General features: G+C 49.0%; 2 protein-coding genes across 5 annotated transcripts; one reads left to right on the top strand and one right to left on the bottom strand.

Annotated features, from left to right (window-relative positions):
* Positions 1-1639: 1639 nt before the first annotated feature.
* Positions 1640-7301, top strand: LOC118258881 (E3 ubiquitin-protein ligase RNF113A-like). The gene is made up of 10 exons (XM_035567984.2): positions 1640-1797; positions 1972-2048; positions 2149-2253; positions 3691-3798; positions 3937-4046; positions 4251-4357; positions 4837-4926; positions 5773-5866; positions 6556-6662; positions 7164-7301. Exons 1-10 carry the CDS (start codon positions 1698-1700, stop codon positions 7244-7246), a joined length of 981 nt encoding a protein of 326 aa, XP_035423877.1. The 5' UTR covers positions 1640-1697; the 3' UTR covers positions 7247-7301.
* Positions 7302-8208: 907 nt separating this feature from the next.
* On the bottom strand, positions 8209-19373 carry STRADA (STE20 related adaptor alpha). Of its 4 annotated transcripts, none has more exons than XM_050715415.1 (13): positions 19292-19373; positions 19141-19192; positions 17781-17838; positions 17164-17192; positions 13558-13660; positions 12911-13032; positions 12672-12780; positions 12422-12545; positions 11571-11742; positions 11150-11254; positions 10658-10899; positions 10119-10161; positions 8209-9703 (listed from the first exon to the last, which is right to left on the bottom strand). In XM_050715415.1, exons 2-13 carry the CDS (start codon positions 19150-19152, stop codon positions 9551-9553), a joined length of 1272 nt encoding a protein of 423 aa, XP_050571372.1. In that variant the 5' UTR covers positions 19153-19192; positions 19292-19373; the 3' UTR covers positions 8209-9550. The 4 variants fall into 4 exon arrangements, with proteins under 4 accessions (XP_050571372.1, XP_035423876.1, XP_050571374.1 ...); XM_035567983.2 differs by having other exon boundaries at positions 19117-19192; positions 19292-19361; XM_050715417.1 differs by lacking the exons at positions 17164-17192; positions 19292-19373.
* Between the last annotated feature and the right edge of the window lie 132 nt (positions 19374-19505).

Here is a 19505-nt window from a genome sequence, read left to right as displayed (position 1 = left end):
CGCCGCAGTTCCCCCCCCCCCCCAGCCTCCTGATGGTTTTGGAAACCTGGGTTTTACCCCCGGGAGGGTTTAGGAGCGTGCGTGGGGTGGTGGAGCGTGCGGCGGGCATTTTGTGGCCAGGGTGGGTATTTGGGGTGAGCAGAATCACAACTGAGCATCCCCCCTGCTGCTGCTGATTGTGGTTTGGGGGCTGGGGGTTCCCCAGAAATAGGGCAGAGGGGCAGGAATGGTGAGGGTAAGCACTAATGGTTAAATCTGCAGGGAACTCAGAAGCAAGCTGGGAGCAGGGAATTGGGGATGGGAAGGTGGGCTGGGGTTTGGGGTACCCCCTGGTGCACACAAGGACTTCTTCTTAACCTCCCAAACCCCTCTGGTGTGGGGGAAATGGAGGCAAAGCTTGAAAAGTGCTGGTGGGAAGAGCTTTGGGGTGCACTCAGGCTCCTCGGTGCAGCCTGGGGCTGGGGACGGCTCCGGGTCCGAGCACGGTGCCTGCTCCCAGCTGCAGAGGCAGGCGATCGATCCCCGTACAAAAGCAAAAAAAAATCTGTGCAAAAAAAAATCTGTTTACAGGATTTAAGGTGGTGTTCACCGGCCGAGGAGGCAGCAGCGATGCCGTTCATCACCTCTGTCCCCCGAGCAGCATCTGCGGTGAACGGGCCTGCTGCCACCGGGGGCAAAGGAAAGAGGAACTGGATAAAATCCGCTGCTGCCAGGCCCGGCAGTGGGGGCAGCGTGCAAATATGTGCACACACACACACACACTCATGTGCACACAGGTACTTGCACAAAAGCACACGCATGCTAGCATGCTTGTGCACACATGCATGGACACGTGCACACACACGTGCATGCTCCCACACGCGCACACACACCTATGAGCCCACACATGCACGTGCACATGGCCACGTGCTCCCCTGCTCTTGCACACAGCCACGCGTGCACACCCATGGAAGCACATGCATGCTAGTGTGCGCCTGTACATGCATGTGCGTGAAGGCACAAGCATGTGGCTGCATGCCTGTGCACACACAGCTCTGTGCACACACACCCCCCCGTATACACACACACCCATGCACAACCCTGTGCACAACACTGTGCACACACCCCGGTGCACCCCCCCCCCCCCCCCCCCCCGCACACACACAGCTATGCACACACACACCGGTGCACACCCACACCCCTTGCACACCCACACCCTTTGCACACCCACACATGTGCACGCACACACTATGTGCACACACACTCATGCACACACAGGTATGCGCGCGCACACCCACACCCACACCCCTTGCACACCCACAACCACACCCCATGTGCACACACACACACTCATGCACACCCATGCACACACACACCGTATGCACACACACGGCTATGCACATATGCACACCCTTGTACACCACACCCATGCACACCCACACCCCATGTGCACACACAGCTATGCACACACTCAGCTATGCACACACACCCTTGTACCCCCCCCCGTGCACACACACCCTTGCACACTCCCCACCCCCCCCAGCCCCGCGGCGCTGCCGGTTGCCATGGCGACGCGCGAGGCCCCCCGGCAGCCGGCAGGGGGAGGAGGAGGGGGGCGTGGCCTCCCTCCGGGCCCCGCCCCCTGCCCCGCCCCTCCCGTCCCGCAGGGGGCGCCATGGCGCGGGGCCGCCCGGCCCGGCCCGCCGCGAGGCCGCAAGATGGCGGACGGGGCCCCGGTGTGCGGCTTCGTCTTCAAGAAGCGGGGCCCGGCGGCGGGCCGGGGGCGGCGCAAGCGGCCCAGCAGCGACCAGGAAGGGGGTGAGGGTCACCGGGGGCGGGGGCTCTGGGACCGGAGCCGGGCTGTTACGGCGCGGGGGGAGCCGAGGGGTGTGAGGGGGCGGTCGCGGTGCCCGCCCTGTGGCCGTGTCCTGGGACGGGGGAGGGGGGCTCGGCCCTCGGGCTCCCCCCTCAGCCCCGGGTTTCCTCCCCCAGAGAGCAGCGGCGAGGAGGGCAGCACGGTGGTGCGCAAGGAGAGGCGGCGGGAGACCCCCAACCCCATGATCCAGAAGGTAAAGGGGGGAGGGGGGGCGCTGATCCGGGCGGGGCGCAGCGCCCTGGGGGTCCTGAGGGTCCTGCCCGCCCTCACCCCGCTGCCTCCTCGCCCCCCAGACCAGGCGGTGCGCGAAGGAGAGGCCTGCGTACGCAGCGAGCAGCAGCGAGGACGAGGATCCCTCAAAGGAGATCGGCGTCACGTACAAATCCACCAGGTCCGCGGTAAGGACGGAGCGCGGCGGTGGTCCCGGGGCGCGAGGGCAGCTTCGGCTGGCCAGAGAGGCTCCGTGGATGTGGGATCAGCTGCTCTTGCTTTTTACCTAGAGATGCGTTTCCGTGTCCTTTGCCTCTTCATACACAAACACCTCATGCTGGGTTTATTCTCTCGATGCCCCCTGCGTTACTGGGAGGCCACATAAGGTTGGTCGTCCTCTCTTAGAGGTGGGAGTTAAAACCTCAAGACGGCATCGAACTTGCCCAACGTCACGCAAAGTTTTCAGGAGACGGAGCACTTGAATCAGGTTTACCTAATTGTTAGGTTCATGTTTACAGCTTTAGAACAGCTTCGTCCCCAAGGAATTCAAGTAATTTAGAAGGTGCTCCCATCTTTGTTCTTGTGACTAGTGATGGGGCAAAAGCTACCGAGAGAGGTCAGTTTTTAATTGGGATTGACAGGGGACACCTGAGGGTCCTCTTAACAGCCGCAGTGGAGAGAAGTCAGTTGTGAAGGTTTGGAGCTCTTCCCACTGGATTTTTCTCTTAACTCTCCTCTTTATGCAGTGAAATTGTGCCCATTAGTAAGAGTCTGGTCAGGATATAAGTAGTATTAAAAGCAAGTACCAACGTTTGGTGTATTGATTCTTTTTATTCTTTTTCAGACTGATTTCCTTAGTCTCTGTGCCTCCATTTGTTCTGTATAAAATGGGAATAATGTCCAGCTGTCCCCAGTCAAAGATGTGGGATCAGACTTGGGTCTCCTTATCCCATTAGAGACTAATATGAAAACTCGTGCTGTAATTATTCACCACTGCTGCAAAGGGGAGGCTGCATATTGTTAGTGCTACTTGCTGCAGGAAGATGGGAAGAGAGGAGGAGGAGGAGGAGAAGGTGACAGCCTTCGGGCTCCAGAAGCTTTTGGCGTATAAGTTGGATTTGTTTTCAGTTTAGGCTGGTTATAATTATTCTTCAGTTTCTCTGCAGCTGTTCCTGGAGAGCTGGAATAGGTGTCTGTTCGGTGCATTCAAGAGGAATCTAAACCAGATCACTGTATTAAAACTGAGTGCAAGACACCCACAGCTGGGTTAAAAGTTTGGATGTAATATCCTGCGTGTAGGCAGGATTGTCTCATGATTGAAGTGTTGGACACAGGAGACCTGAGCTCAGTTTCTAGCTAAGCCAAGGCTAAGCTTGAGGAGTAAAGTGAGGACAAGCATGTCCTGACTTTGCAGGCTAAAACTCAGGAGCAATCAGTAATTATCATCCTGGCTTCTGCAAGCACTGGATCCAGCCTGTAGGGGATTCACTCTGGCAAGTGGTAGAGGAAGATACAAACTGCTGGACGGTGAAGCAGGCCGTGCTCAGTTCTGTGACCCACCCTCCAGGTAGCCAGGGAGCTCTGTTTTCACTTCACTGTGGTCAAAAGTTGTTCTTGCTTTTCAGAAACCCGTTGGCCCAGAAGACATGGGGGCCACAGCAGTGTATGAGCTGGACACGGAGAAGGAGAAAGATGCCCAGGCCATCTTTGAGCGCAGCCAGAAGATCCAGGAGGTCAGTCAGCCTTGCTGACTGAAGGCAGGGCTGGGCTGGGAGACTGTTGTCAGAGATGTAAAAGCTATCCGGGACGTGAAGGTGTGAAGCTCTTCTGACCCTTAATAACTTTTTCTTTTTTTTTTTTCCCTTTCCTAGGAACTGAGAGGAAAGGAAGATGATAAAATCTACCGTGGTATTAACAACTATCAGAAGTATGTGAAGCCCAAGGACACGTCCATGGGAAATGCCTCTTCAGGAATGGTCAGGTAGGTTGGGATGAGCCTTGGAGGAGTGGGATCACAGAGGAGTTCAGGCGCTGTCCCCAAAGGCACTTGTTTGGGGCTTGAACTTTGCTGATCCTGCCGACTTGTTCCTGTCTAATGAGTCCGGTGTCTGGTTCTGACCAGGCCCCCAGGGGCCTTCTCCACCGCAGCGGCGCAGCTGGCCTGAGCCTTCTCCCACCCTTTCAGAAAAGGACCCATCCGTGCTCCAGAGCACTTGCGGGCCACGGTGCGATGGGACTACCAGCCTGACATCTGTAAGGATTACAAAGAAACGGGGTTCTGCGGCTTCGGAGGTGAGTGGGCCTTGCCTGCAGCTGAATGTGTGCTGCACCAGTCTGCAGAGGGATCCAAAGGGATCTAGTCCAGCTGGTGATCCCATGTTTGTGGCACGCAGATGTGCACTTACTGCTTTACAGGCACTTGTTTGCAGAGCTAGGATGTGGTGCTGTTGCAAAATTGTTTGATATAATGTTCATCTCACTTGAGGCTGTGGGAGGGATGGGATTTCCTGATCCATATCCCACTTCCCACGTGGGTCAGTGCTGGATCTGTCGCTGTGGCGTACAGAGCACAGTGCTTGTGGCCTGTCAGTCCTGAGGAGGAAATCGGCCTGCTTGGCACTGCCCTGGGAGGAAGAGCAGGGCTGGGTGGGGAAACAATCAAGTTTCACTTTGTCCTGGGCACAGCTCACGCTGCCCCTGAAGGAGGTGTCCTGTGGGCAGCTAGGCAGCGGGACGAAGAGTGTTGATCTGTCTTTCTTTGTGCTCCTCAGACAGCTGCAAATTCCTCCACGACCGCTCGGACTACAAACACGGCTGGCAGATTGAACGGGAGCTGGATGAAGGCCGCTACGGAGTCAATGGTACGGCACCACCCCTCTGCTCTGCCTCTCCCAAAGCTGATCGTGGTGGTGGCTACACGGTCCTGCCTTCCCTCATACTCTGGAGTGAACATGACTCAGGGACTGCGTTGTCTCATTGCATAGGCCATGGGTTGAATTAATACTGGACAGAAAGGACTCTGTTCCACAAAGCTGTGGAACTCCCTGCTATGGGATAAGCTTAGTGCCAGGAACCACTGACAGTGCTGAGCAAATCTGCTGCTTTCAGATAACCACCGACTGACACCAGGGAGAGTTATTTGCCCTGTCTGTACAGAGTGTAGCAGGCTATTGTATGAGTGCCAGCAGTGAGCCCTGTGGAGCTGGGGAGGTGCAACCATTTCCTGCCCCACGGATGCCCCGAAGCTGGAGTGTTTCCATGCTACATCATTATTTCTCACTCAGCATCCATACCTGTGGCCCAGGACTGCTGCTGAGTGTTGCTCATGAACCCCTGTGCAGTTGCGGGGATGGGTGCAGTCTCTGCTCAGTTGGAGCTGAAGCGTTTGGTAGCAGCTGCTTTGGAAAAAAAATCTAAAAAGGAGGGGGCTGGAAGATATGTCCCTTCTGCGTCGCCCACTTGCTGCTATAAAAATTTGCTCTTGTGAGATGAGCAACAGGCACGCTGGCTCATTAGGCTAATTATATCTCAGTCCCACGCGCGTTACTGACATCGGTGACACCCAGATGCCAGAACCCTATTGTTTCCAGCAGGGATTCAATCCCACCTGCTGTGCTCTCTCCGTGTTTAATATTTTGCGTCCCACGCATCAGCTGGCCTGGCTGCCTCTGCTCTTGCTCCAGTCTGGTTAACTTTCTCTTGTGCAGACGAAGAAAACTACGAGGTGAGCAGCGACGAGGAGGACATGCCTTTCAAATGCTTCATCTGCAGAAGTTCCTTCAAGAACCCCGTGGTCACCAAGTAAGTGGTTATTTTGGCAGGGGGGAGCCAAACATCTGTTGTGGATCGAGTCCACTAGTCATTCACTGGAGGCAGTCACTGCCTGCAGGCTGGTGGGCGGAACCTGCCTGTTGTCTGCTGTGGCTCTTCGGGTGGGCGTGGAAAGCCTCAGGTACCCGAGGAGCCTCATAACTACATCAGAAGCATCTCCTTGGTAGGGATCCCAAGCCTTTGTTGTCCAAGCGCCTTCTAGATTCCCAAAAGATGCTGCCCGATTGCATCATCTTCCCCTTGAGGTCTTGTTTTTTCTTTCCTCCTGAACACTGAATGACACTGCAGGGTGTGAGCAGAGAAACGGAAGCACAGGGAAGGCAACAGGCCAAGGATAAGGCACAGAGGGGACCGCACACTGCCAGCCCTCGCCCACAGTGCTGGCTGCCTGATACCGCCACACTTCCCCACAGGCAACACCACAACCTGCTAAATTCAGCGCTCGAACCCGTGGTGACCCTGTAAGAGCTCACGGATGGTTCTCTGCAATCACTTTTGTGTCAGTAAAGCAGTGCTGAAACATGGGGCCAGCGTTCCAGAGGAAGCTGTGCACGTAGCTTGCTTTTGCATCCCTCAGGGCTCAGGAGTCAATTGTTTTTAACTCCTGGACACAGCAGCTGTGTCTGGTGACTGGCAGTGGCATCTGTCTCCCCTTACAGGTGTAGGCATTACTTCTGTGAGAGCTGTGCCCTCCAGCACTATCGGAAATCCCAGCGCTGTTACGTGTGTGACAAGCAAACCAACGGCGTCTTCAACCCAGCAAAAGGTGAGGGAAAGAGGGCTTCAGCCTGGGGGAGAGGGCTTGCACCTGGAGCGTCTGCACAGCACCAGTTCCCGATGTGTGTTTGTGGTGCTTGCCCTGGCCCTAAGCTGGGGCTCGCAGCTTTTGGCTGCAGGCAGAACTTCCTTTAGTGCCTGGAGACACCGGGTCAGGGCCTGGGTGGCTCTGGGTGTGAAAAGAGCATCTTGTGCTTGCCCAGATGAGGAACTCGGGGAGGTGACTGCTGAGGGCAGGGGGAGGGTGCTGGGGAGCAGTGGCTTGTCTGAGGCTCTCAGCGGCAGGTCAGTGCTGCCCTGACTGCAGCATCAGATGCCCTGGCCTCAGCAAAGGGTGGTAGCTCCTAGCTCAGCCTCTGTGTAGGCGAGTGACTTCTGGTAGCTCCCTGGGTTCCTGGGGAGAGGGATGTTTACGGGTCGTGGGCCCCCAGCTTCGCTGCTGGACATCTCCCATACCCGGAGTCTCATCCTGCCTCTTCCTGTGTTTCAGAGCTCATGGCAAAATTGGAAAAACACAAGGCGGAGGAGGAGGAGGAATCAGAGCATTCAGACCACGGAGAGGATCCACACTAGCAAAGCGCTGTTTTGTATCTAGCTGAATAAAGTTTTTGTGGGGGGAAAAAAAAAATACTGATCACAGCAGTTGCCTTGGGACCAGCAGCTGTAGCCAGTGCGTGTTTATCCAGCCAGCTGTTACTAAAATGCCATCATGACTGGTGCCAGGGGCTTTGTTTGCTGCTCTGTGAAGGCACAAGAAGAGGTAAGCTCAGAGTTGTGGCTAAGTACCACTGTGCTGCTAGCAGGACCGCATGATGGCCTGGCTGAGTGCAGCAGCGGACCTGGGGAAGGGTTAAAGACTGTTGAGTTATTTCGTAACAACTTTTTTGACAAGGTACTGCTGTTTCAGGCCTAACTTTGCACTGATCCTGCTTGTGTCTGACTGCTAGCTGTGGAAGCATAAAACCATCCCTAAGTTACAGGGAGCAATCCCGACCCTAAACTTTAAGTCCGTAACCTTTAATTGTGTAGTAAGCTGAAAGCAGGGAGAGGAAGGAGAAGAATTAGCTTGTGCTAGGTTCATCCATCACCCTAGACATCAGAAAGTAAGCTAGACTTCTGCAGGTATGTGTGGTTTATTACAGCTCACAGGAGTGCATTCCTCCTGTCTTTTCTGCTTGCCTCCTGGTTCCCAGGGGAGTTCAAGAGGTAAGTCAAGCAGGCTTTAGGACTTAAGTGGGCAACAGGAGAGGTCTGGGGAACCATCCCTCTGAGAGGAAGCATGTCACTAACACCACCCCAAAGCTTTTATGCTGGAAGTGCCAGTTTGATTTTTTTCTTGCTGCAAGTACCACTAACCCCATCCCCGTGCAAGCTTGGGCGAGAGGGATGTAGATTTTTGGCAAGATGCAGACTTCATGAGCTGAGGTACAAGATAAAGCCTCTTAAGTAAGGAGCAGGGAAGGCCGTCAGTTTGCAGAGCTAGCTTGTCATCACTGCTGTGATCTACTCCATCACCTTGCAGAAACAGCAGGCTTAAAAACTTCAGAAATATTTTATTTGTTTTGGCAAAAAACTAGAGTAACAAACTTTATCTGGGTTCAAGTACAGTTTATAAACACAAGAAGGACCTGTTGCCAGCACCACTACTCCCATCAACCACACCTGCAGGACTGGATTCTCAGTGCTTCACTAAAGAGTAGAAAGACCTCCAGCACTCGCGGTCCTTGGAAAGGTCAAACTAAAAGCCTTAAACACACCTCCAAAAACAAATACCATGGAATGGGGGAGAGCTGCCACAGCCATGAATCGAGGGAAGCCATGTGAAAAGCAAGCAGAGGATTTTTTTTTTTTTAACCTGGCATTCAGTCAGGGAAGGTGGAACAGCAATGGTAAGAGAAGGCTTAAGATAATTCTGTACATGATGTTGAAAGAGGAGTTGTGAATAAGAGGTTTTTGCATGAAAATCAAATTACTTTCCCTCTATGCCAAGTTAAGTCAGTGAGAACAAGCTGGTGTGAATGTTTCATGCTGTCAAACCAGCTCAGCTAACAGAAGGCTGAACTAGATACGCTGTGGGGAGTAAAAATGCTGGTACGTTGCACAGAATTACACACTGCATTTGTTGACCCAGGCAGCCACGGGAGAAGAGGCTGGAATGCCCTGCCCTGTCTCCAGCCCTGCCCTGTCTGACCTGGAGTTCAGAGTACTCAGCATTGACTCAGGAGTCTCTTCAAGGGCTCCTCCCAAACTGGAGAAGAACTCAGTGCTGCAGAGGAACATCCAATGCAGCGGATGTGCCCAAAATGGAATCAGGTCATCCTCTATTTCGAATTTTCCACCCCAAAGCAGTGACTAAGAGGACACTCCTTTCTCCCCCCCCCCGCCCAACTATCAAAAGTTACCTGGTGACAACGCTGTAACTAATCTGACCAGCTCTAAGAACATGCCCAAAGCTAAGAGCTGCCTCCTTCCCCTTCTTAACTCTAAGGCACCCTTAAAAATGAAAGAACAAGAGGACAGGGACGTACAGCCTCTGACTGTGATACAAGGAAGCCAGTGATTTTTAGAAACAGAAACAGAGACCATAACTAAACAGATTCGCTCAACCCACTCTAGTGTTCTCAGCTGCAAGGACTGAGGCTTGCTGGGGCACTGTACCAACCAGGATGTTGCACAGTTCCTTGGGGTTGAGCCTTTTCCAGCTCAGGTCTGTCCATTTGTTTCCAGGCTACTTTCCAAGTAAACAGGCAGCTGAAGTTCCTTCCCAAGGACCTGTAAACTCTTCTACATGTAACATTCATCACCTTTTATGAACAGGACCAATAAATTACAATGTCCAGGAAGCTCCTCCAGAACCACGTATAGTCCCTGTTTGTTCTAGAACTCCCAGTCATCCACGTCTAGCTGCTCCAGGTTTGACACCAGCCCAAAAATGCCACTGGGATCCTGGGGCCGTGTTCCTTCAAAATTGGTGATTGGGGTGACGGGGCGCAGAAGTTCAGGGAGTGCTTCAGAAGCACGGCGCTTGATCTGCACAAAAAGGAGAGAACTCAGCTGCCGAAATGCCTCCCCACACAGACAGTGCTATCCTCCTGCCCGCATCAAGAGGTGCAAAGGATTTCCGCTCTGCATCTTGTAACAGGAAAGCGCTTCGCATACAGTCCTTCCAGCAGCACTTGTGTGCCTCAGCAAGGAAAAGAAGTTGCAGCACCACAGAACAGGCAGCTGCTTCAAGAGCTACCTTACTCCCAGAGAACATTCACCTCATCCCTCATCCACCTTCCTGGAGAAGCTGACGATCACCAAGCTGCACCAAGCTAACTTAATTTTTCTGTGATCTGAAAGGATTAAGCAACTCAACGCTCCCACCCTCAGTTTCAGTGACACAGTAAGCTAATGACTGCAAAAAAGCCGCTGTTCTCTGCATATTAAACGAGTTCCTTACCTGTTTGAAAAAGGGATGATTAAGGAGAGCGCCTGCGCTGGGCCTGTAGGAGTTAGAATAAAGCAAGCACACAAGAAAAATTAGTCAGTGACACTGTCCTTTCAAGATGTTCAAGTGTAGTTCTGCGGGCAGTTCACTGTCACAACCGTGTCCCATCCCCTCCCTCACACCAGCTCTGCCACTCACACTGTCTGTGAAGACTGAACCCACTAACACAGCAGAAAGCTATTCCTGCTCTTCACACCTCGTCGAGTGGTCTGATGAGCACCAGAAAGACAGGGCAGGACCTCTGAGCTCCCCAGAGAAGGGTGCAAAGCAGAGCTATGAACTCTGAAGTTCTTCAGGCTCTCTTAAAGAATATTTTAACCTGCTTTTGTTCTGCATACTTTGCATACTCTTCTCAATGTAGAGCACATCCTCACGCAGCTATAATTTTGGAAAAAAACTTCAAACAACCTTTGCTGGCTCTCCTGGTTCAGTCAGGCCCTAGAACGGCGCTTGTGGCATGGCTGCGAAGAGCAGCTTTGTCCTGGCTTTACCTGAAGTCCGGGTTCCGCTGCAGGCACTGCCCTACAAAGTTGTGGAAGCAGGCGGAGAAGGTCCGCAGGTAAGGGTGCAGGGCTGACTCGCCGTTGGCTGCTCTCACGTTGCTAATGGCCATGCTCTCGCCCAGCCCATAGTTAGCACTTGAACGCGAGGTTTTCATGGTCAGCTCGTCAGCAGGAATAGTGGTGGTGTCTAGCAGGCAGGGAACAGTTCCGTTCAACTTTTCCAAGAGCATCTGGAAGTGAAGGGACATCAACATCCCATGCATGCAAACACGACAGTTAACATTTCTCAGTAGATTTCTTACGTCCTCAGCGTTTGGACACCAAAGGTTTAATAGAGAAGCACAGCAGTTCTACGGAAAAAGCAGCAATGAGAAGGGAATTCAGGGAGGCTCAGCACCCTCCTATCTTCACAACCCACTGCTGCAAGACACTTCCACGTGCTCGGACGAAAGAGAGAACGGAAGAACCTTTAAACCTTACCTGAGTGGAAGGCATGTCTTTAAATGGTACGTGTCCGTTTGCCAGCTCGCAGGCTGTTATCCCTATGCTGTAAATGTCAGACTTTGCATCGTAACCCTGGAGATTCTAAAAGAAAAGGAAAATAAAAATTGTGGACTTGCAATGTGGACAGGCAATGCTCATGACTCGCCATGCAGAAGAAAAAACCCAAATGATTAGAACAGAAATGGCACAACCGCATACAGGATGGTTCATACAGGATGGTTTGGTGGTGGTGGTGGTAGTTTTAAGCTAAGAAGTATAAAGCAAGATGCCCATCATGAGAAAAAGCAACACCGTGGCTGTTTTTCTTCTCCCAGAACAGGCCCTGAAACCTCAGAAAATTATGCAGAGATGCTATGTATCACCGAGTACAAGCAGTAGTTTTGTTTTTATAACACACCTGCTGCAAGACTTCAGGACTGAGCCAAGGTAGGACTTTGATGCTGTATTTGGGGAAGTCATGAACAACTTTGAGTCGCTGCCCGTGGTTAATCATACTCAGATTACTTCGCAGGCCAGAGAGGTACACCTTCCCATCTACGGAAATCAGGATATGGCTGGCTTTCACACTCCTTAAACAACAAAAAAAGAAGTCCGGTTTTCTGCCCTCCGAGGATTTATGTTCCTTACAGCATCCCCAGTAACACCGCTAGTGCGGAGGTGCACTACAGAGGATTTAAGGCAGGAACACTTGAGCTAAACAACTTTTACAGTACGTACAATAAACGTAGTGACCACTAATAACCTAGGACGTTCTGTGTTTAAAATTTACTTTCACAACAGGATATACCAGAGGAAAGGAAAAACATGCTAAAGGATGGACACGATGATTTAGGAAGAGATTAAAAGACGTTGCAGCACTGAAGAGAAAGATCAACCTCAGCAAGCACCTGTGGAAAGGATAAAAGCATACCAGGAGGCTGAGAGTCCTGATGGCCATCCTGAATGCTGTGCAAAACTACGCATACAAGCACTAACAGGACTCGATTCACCCACTTTGCATTTTCCCAAAGAAAGTTTCCGCGGCAAGGAGAAATGCAGGACTGGAGGTTATGGACTCAGGACCTTCTGCAGCAACAGGACAAATTTCCCCTCACTGTCAGTCTCAATTCAGAGACTCTACAGAGCACCTGAACAGAGCCTTAAGTCTGCCTGCTGACGTGGCTTGTCGTGACTTCAGACACTGGTCTTCACGGTACAGAGGTAAGTTTATTGCATAGTGACATTTTTTAAAAATTATTATTATTTTACCTATGTACATAGCCCATATGGTGGATGTAGTCAAGTGCTTTTAGTACTCCTTGGAGGATATATGCAATCGCCAATTCACTCATCCCATCCATAAAATGGGTACAGATTAAATCTTTTGCAGAACCTGAAAAGAAACAAAACACCTCTTCGGTGGTCAGCAAAACAAGGATGCTTCAAAAAAGATGCAACACCTCTTAAACCCGATCTAACAGGATATGATGGCCAGTCAAGGTGTTCCCTCTCCACCTACCATAGGCCATGAAAGATGTCACCACCCACAGCTCATTGTCTGCTATGAAAGTTGCTTTGTATGGCACAATGTTAGGGTGGTTGAACAGCTTGGAAACATGAAGTTCCCCCTAAAAAACAAAAAAGATATTTTGATTCATTTTAGTAAATGCAGAAATATGAATACAGGATTGATAAGCACTGTTCTTGCCATCTGTTCTCTCCTAAACTTGCACTACTGTATTAGTGGATTCAAGTTACCTGCAAGAACGTGACCATTTCATTGGTGCAGGCTTCCAAGTTAACTCTTCTGACAGTGACATACTCCCCTGAGGGTTTATACCTGGCCAGGTTCACAACCATCAAGTCTTCAAAGCCTCTGCCTGAAAGAAAAGGCAATAAAGCTTCAGCAATATTTCTGGAAGCACACACTTCTAAAGAACTCCTCCAGTCCTTGACCCTTAAATAATCCTTATACTCATTTACTTAAACTATTTACAGCCTTGTGAAAGAAAGTAATTGTTCCATCAGATACCATTTCCCCTAGCACGTATCCCATTGAGAGGAATTATCCTAGACGGTAAGTTGGTATTATCCAGTCTTTCAAGTTCAAAACTGAGCCAGAAGTAAAATGATTTGGCCACAGCCCCTCCAAGGACAGGGCTTCAAGAGTCCTTCTGCTGACTTCGTACTTTATACTCAGTATTGTTAACGCACCACATGCCTCTTTGAGTTGCAAGCCTTTAGGATAAGCATCTCAGTTTTCATTAAAGTGATTTTAAAATCAAAGAAGAAGGGCATCTAATGTCAAAAAATAAGTAATTAATCAAGAAAAGGCCAACAAGTCTGCAGAAATTATTCTCTTTGCAGAGCAGACTTCCGATCCTCCAGCCCACGAGTAATCTTACCTATGATAGTGAGCAACTCGTAGCAGCTGCTGTCTGGTAGGAAGTTGCTCATGGTGTCCCTTTTAGGGGAAGAAGCTATCGACTCGGAGCTCGCCTCATTTGTCTAGGGAAAAAATAAAGTCAGGTCAAAAGAAATAAAGATCACGCGGTAGAAAAGTCATCTGTTCATTATCATACACACTGAATATGAAAAAATTATAGAAGAGACAATTTAACTGCTGTTAAAACAATTAATAGTTAAATATCAATCAAAATCCAGGAGATGCCTCATTTCAGAAGATCCAGACATCTGTGTTTTAAACATATAACCATAAAAGGCAATATTCTCACTCAGGTTAGGCTAAAATTTATTTAGAAATACTTGGATAAAGCCAATTACTATTCCCCAGGACAGCCTGAGCACTGTTTTATAGTAACTGTCTTTCTCCTATTATTTACAAACTTCTGTGTCACCCTCTTCTTGCCTGAGCAAAGGCCAAAGGAAAGCTCGTTCACAGCACCTCCCTGCACCGTGGCAGTCAGCGTTCCTGCCTGATGAAGCTGGGGCTTCTGGTTTTCAGCCGCTCATCTGTGAGAAGAGCAGGGCAGCTGAAGCTGCTCAGCCGAACATAAAAGTGATGAACCCACCTTAGCAAAGGTATGAAGGTCAGACACATGAAAAGAAAAGCTCCAAATGAAAGCAAAAATTTAGCTGCGATGCATTTGTGCTTACAGGGAGAAAAGAAAAAGAATAGAAAAAAAACTCACACCACGCAGGGAAGCAGCGCTCCTAAGCCTACCAACTACGCTACCCTGACACATCTGACACAAAGCTATCTGCTTTATTTACGATCACAAAAATCTTTCCAAGCAGGAACTTCTTGCAAGTTCCTTTATACCTTGCAACTCGCTTAAAGTCTCCAAAGTCACAAGGAGCGCATCCTAATGGGAATCCAAATTTATTTGGTGTCTAAGTCCAGACTTCGTTATGTCAAATTTCTAGCACATTAACTCCTCCTGACATTTGGAACCCCAGCTCATTTTTGCCAACTCATTCCTCATCAACTGCAAGTGCCCTTTATGAGACCTTTCCTCATGATTCATGAGGTAGAAAAAGCTTGTCCCTTTTCCTGCAGTGACAGTGAATACTCTTTTTTTCCACTGCTGAAAGATGGAAATGACACAGTGACAGCTGAAAAACAAGGCACTGTTCTACGCTCAGCCAAGGGTAAACGTAGTGCAACAAGGGCAGACATGAATTCACCATAAATTAATTGCCTTTGGTTCTGTTTGAGGGTTCAGCTCCTGAGAAGCTTTCAGCTCTAAGTATACCTTGGGAGTAAGTTGCTGTTCAGGCTTCCTAAGCTCAGCTTTTTGACTGACTCTGACCAGGACACGTTTTACCTCTCTCTGTCTACCTTAAAAATAGGTTTATTTTTCAGTTATGGGAAAAGGTGAAACTTTGCTTTGTGAACAGTGCTAGGACACAACTCCAGCTCAAACAACTCCAGCACAGCAACTTAGCTGGCATCTGTTTCAGGGTAACTAACCCCCCAGATCTCAAAACCTTTACTTCCAGTCCTAGCACTACAGCGTGCTGTGGCTTGGCTGAAACAGGCAGCAACCTTCTACTCGCTATTTCAAACTCGTGTTAAAGATCCTTGTCAATTCTGACTTGGATTGCATCACTCATTACTTCTGCCATCAATTTCACACTGAGACACACAGGCAGATGGAAACCTCTGAAGCAGAAAGGCACCACCAAGGAAAGGAAAGCTCTGGTAAGCAGCGTTGTGCAGCAGTGACAGCTGGTGAAACACGGAGCAGTACGTAAGTGGTTTGCTTTAATAAACTCCACTCCAAATATAGCGTAAGCCAACAAAACAGATGCGAAAAGTTAAATAAATTTAATCTTATGAATGGCGTAGGCTGTTTCAACAGGAATGGAAAAACGCTGTAAAATCCCTATTTAAAAGTTTTCCAGAACATCAGAGGTCTTCACTCACCTGTCTTCGTGTTAGCAGTGACCAATAACTAAGTTAATGCACAAGGAGCTCTACCAGAAATTTACCAACATCATACGAGAGTTTTTTTAAAAAAAAAAAAAGTTAAACTGAAATGTCACTCATGAAATACTGCAAAAAAGCTCCTCTGCGGTTTCACACGGGACAACTTTTGGTGTATGGTCAAAAGCAAAAGCAGCTGCGAAATGAAGTCACGTACGACTGGCTTTATGGCCTGGCATTCATTAGGAGCTAGCCTTCAGGCTTGGTGATCAGATTTTAATTGGAAATAGGTTTAAGGAAATTAATCTTTGAAAGATAACTGCTGTTATAAATGCCATAAGAAAATCAGTTATATAATGCTAGCAAGAATCTGCCTCTGCCAAATCACATCCGTCTGAATTAGAAAGAGGGAAAGTTGTTTTTGTTCTGCTGCCTTCCTCACCACCTCCTCACTCCTTCACTCCCTTTCAGCATGAGCAAGACAAATTTTCCTCCTGCCCCTTCCCCCAATTATTTGCCTTTTTGTATAGCCATGATCGAAAAAGTAAGCTTTTATTTAGATGTAAAAATAGAGTCACCAATATCACTGTCATGTCCAAAAACACAAGGGAATATTTGAACAAAAACGATACAGATGCTAATCTCCATTTACTTCCAGAACAGCATATGCTGGAAGCTCAGCAATTAAATAAGGTGTGAATTCACTTGACTTTATACAAAACATTCTGTATATATCTCATGTTTTCAGCTTTGTTTGTGCCAGCAAATTACAGACAGTAACACAAAATCAATTATAACAGCTTAAACCGACACAGTTATAAACAAATCACACTTAATTCCTGGTTGTAATTGCCTTAAACTAAAGCAACACCTGCACACAGAATGTTTCAGTATGGTGCGGGCAGGTAGGAAATCATTTAGACCACTATATTCTGCTATAAATTGTGTTATTCTGTGGGCATTATTCATAAAGCACCACGCAGCGTGTAGTCAGGGCCTGCAGAACAAAAAGCAAAGGTAAAGTTCTCAACAGCCCCATTTTGGCTGTATGTTTTTGAACAGACATTCCTCGTTCGTAAGTGACTTTAGTTCTTAAGAGGCAAAGCTCTCAGAATTGGCTCTGAAGAAGAGCAGCCAACAGGACATGAAGTCACCTCAAACTGCAAATTACATGATGTTTGCTCCTGATGTTGGGGCCTCTGACGTGACTGCTCTGCAGGGAAAAGTAAGGAAACCAGAATCAATGAGTTCAGAGGGGAACGCTGGCTTAGAACGGCCAAAATAAAAATGTGGGGGCCGTTTTCAGAAGTCTCATATGCTAACGTCTTCCCTCGATTCTAAAAGAGTTCAAAGAGATTAACATCTCTGAAGAATCAGATCTAAATCACCTCAAAAGAGAGACCCTCAAATCTGAGGGATTAAGGTTAAAGTTTTGACTAGTCACGTACAGTTTTAAAACCACACACCAAAACCTCCACTCCAGGGTGAAACCTGTCTCCACACTCGTAGAGCTAAATATAGAGATGAAATATATAACTAAGGTAAAAAGAAAAATCAAACTTTCACAAGGATAATCTCCATGCAATGAACCACAGCACCACAGCCTGCAAAAGCCACTTACTTTTCTCCGAGAGTCACCCGGAGGCTGCTCTGGAGTAAAGAAATTAATTGTTCACCAAATTGTGTTCAACAGATACCCATTAAAAATATAGTTGGAACTTACTGATGAAAACTAAGTAAATAACCCTACGTGATACTTACTGATAGCACATATATACACATATATTGTAGACAAAGGTTTAATTTACAGATAATTACATTAAAAATAATCAAACGTAGCACAAGAATGGGAATTAAAAAGATTCAAACAGTGCTACTGTTCAGATATTCAACATAAATGTAAACTGACATTGACAAATGACATACATACTTAGCCTAAATACGGAAGAAACTGTCTAAAGGTTATTGATTTAAAGTAGTGAAAGTTTTTTCACTCCCTCTAGAAGCTCAAAATCTAGATGAGATCTTGATTTCCTATGTTCTGATTGCTTTCTAAGTCACTGACCAAGATTTCTGCATCGTGGTGGATGATTTTGCTTGTTCCACACAAAGCAGACCAGAAACGAACCAGCTCTCCTACAGGCACGCTGGGGAGCTATCATCAGAGTTTCCAAACCCATTTTCACTCAAGAATCATAATTAACCTTCCCAATGTCATCTAACGAGAGGAAAACTTACCTCCAAACAGTTCAAACTCTCTTAAGCCCTCAACAATGAACTTTTCCGACACCCACCGCTAAAAGAAAAAAAAAAAAAAAAAAAAAAAGAAAAATTAGTTATTTCCTTTAGAGACAATCTACTCCCTCTTCCCTCCTCACCCCCCAAAACAAAAACTAAAACACAATCCTAACACTTCTACAATTTTACTGTGATCTAAAAGCTGCAACATCAGAGCTACATCCTTACTTTGGACAAGAACATTACCCTCCTCTGCCACTATGCTGGCATGCACCCAGCAAGCACCTAGGTGCTGCCGCCTCTCCTGGATAGCATGTACTTGCAATAAAGTTCATTTTAAATTATTCAGACAAGAGTCTTCATACACGCACGTGAAAATAGCAAGCATGCTATGCACCCTTATACAGGCAAATAAAAGTTTCCTTGGGTGTAACAGGTGTGAAAAAGATTCGACTTTTTATAACGAGATGATATCTTAAAAATCTGAGAACTATTTTGGCAGTATATCCATTAACTAGAAGTAAAATTAAAACCCAAGTGTTGTAAAGCTGTAATTCTCTTCCAGAATTCATGCCTAAAATTCAGAGCAAGCATTAGCTTGTCCATAGAAACGTTTCTACCATTCTATTTGGCTTTGCGATTTGAAAAAAAATAGGGCTACATATGTAATAGGCAATAGAATATGCAGTTTCAGGCTTGCAGAGCGTTGATTAAGTTGGCATTAAACAGTCAGGAGCAGTAGCACATTAGAGCCTGTCAGCTCAGTAAAAGCAGTGAGAAAAGAGGTTATGTCGCTTAGCGTGAGCGAGGCCGGTCCTGGAAAGCGCCAGTCTCTGGTGACAGTGACTCAAAACACACAGCACAGCATAACCCTTTCGGTTTAAGCCACTAGCAGCTCTTCTCTTGTGTAAAACAAATCACTTTGACACTCAAAAACGCAGAATTAAGCAACACTGAGGTTCAACTTCCCAAACTTGGCTACGTTCAGAAAAAGCAGAGCTGTACGCGGTGCGACGAGAGCAGTCGCTTCGTGAGGAAAGGTCGGAGAGACTCGGCTTTCCCTTAAATACAACATTTGTTGTAAATGCTGGGTGCCGCACACGGAGGGGATGCACGCGTGCGGGGAGCGAGTGTGCAAGGAGCAAGTGTTCTGGGTGCAAGTGTGCAAGCAGCAAGCGAGCAAGTGTGCAAGGAGCAAAGGTACAAGCAGCAAGTGTGCAGGGAGCAAGCGCTCAAGCAGCAGGTGGGCAAGCAGGCAGCGTCCAAGCGCGGTTCCCGAAGGAGCCCCGAAGGAGCCGGGCGGGCCGTGGCGCTCCCGACGGGGGGTAACACTCACCCTCAGGCGCTCGGGTTTACTTACAAGGAAAGACATGGAGGCCGCGGGTGCGTCGCCACACGCTGCTGAAGGCAACCTGGGGGGACGAGAGCGGCTCAGCCCCGGCCCGGCCCGGCCCCGGCCCCGGCCCCGGTCCCGACCCCCCCCGGTCCCCTCAGCCCCGGCCCGGCCTCACCTCAGCGCCGCGGCCACCGCGCACCGGCAGGAGACGCTGCGTGTGACGCCAGCACGTCGCTGCGCGTGACGTCAGCGCACCGCTACCGCCGCGCCTAATGGCGGCTCGCAGCCCCGCGCACCTGAGGTGGGGGGGAGCAGCGGGCGCCATGTTGGCTCCCGTCAGGGTGCCGTCCTCCAGCCCCAGCCCTTCCCACCAGAACGGCGCTCCTCTG

This window comes from Cygnus atratus, chromosome 25 (assembly GCF_013377495.2).
Source record: "Cygnus atratus isolate AKBS03 ecotype Queensland, Australia chromosome 25, CAtr_DNAZoo_HiC_assembly, whole genome shotgun sequence".
NCBI lineage: Eukaryota > Metazoa > Chordata > Aves > Anseriformes > Anatidae > Cygnus > Cygnus atratus.
The sequence above is the reverse complement of the archived record's forward strand: the minus strand, read 5'-3'. Positions and strand labels throughout refer to the sequence as shown.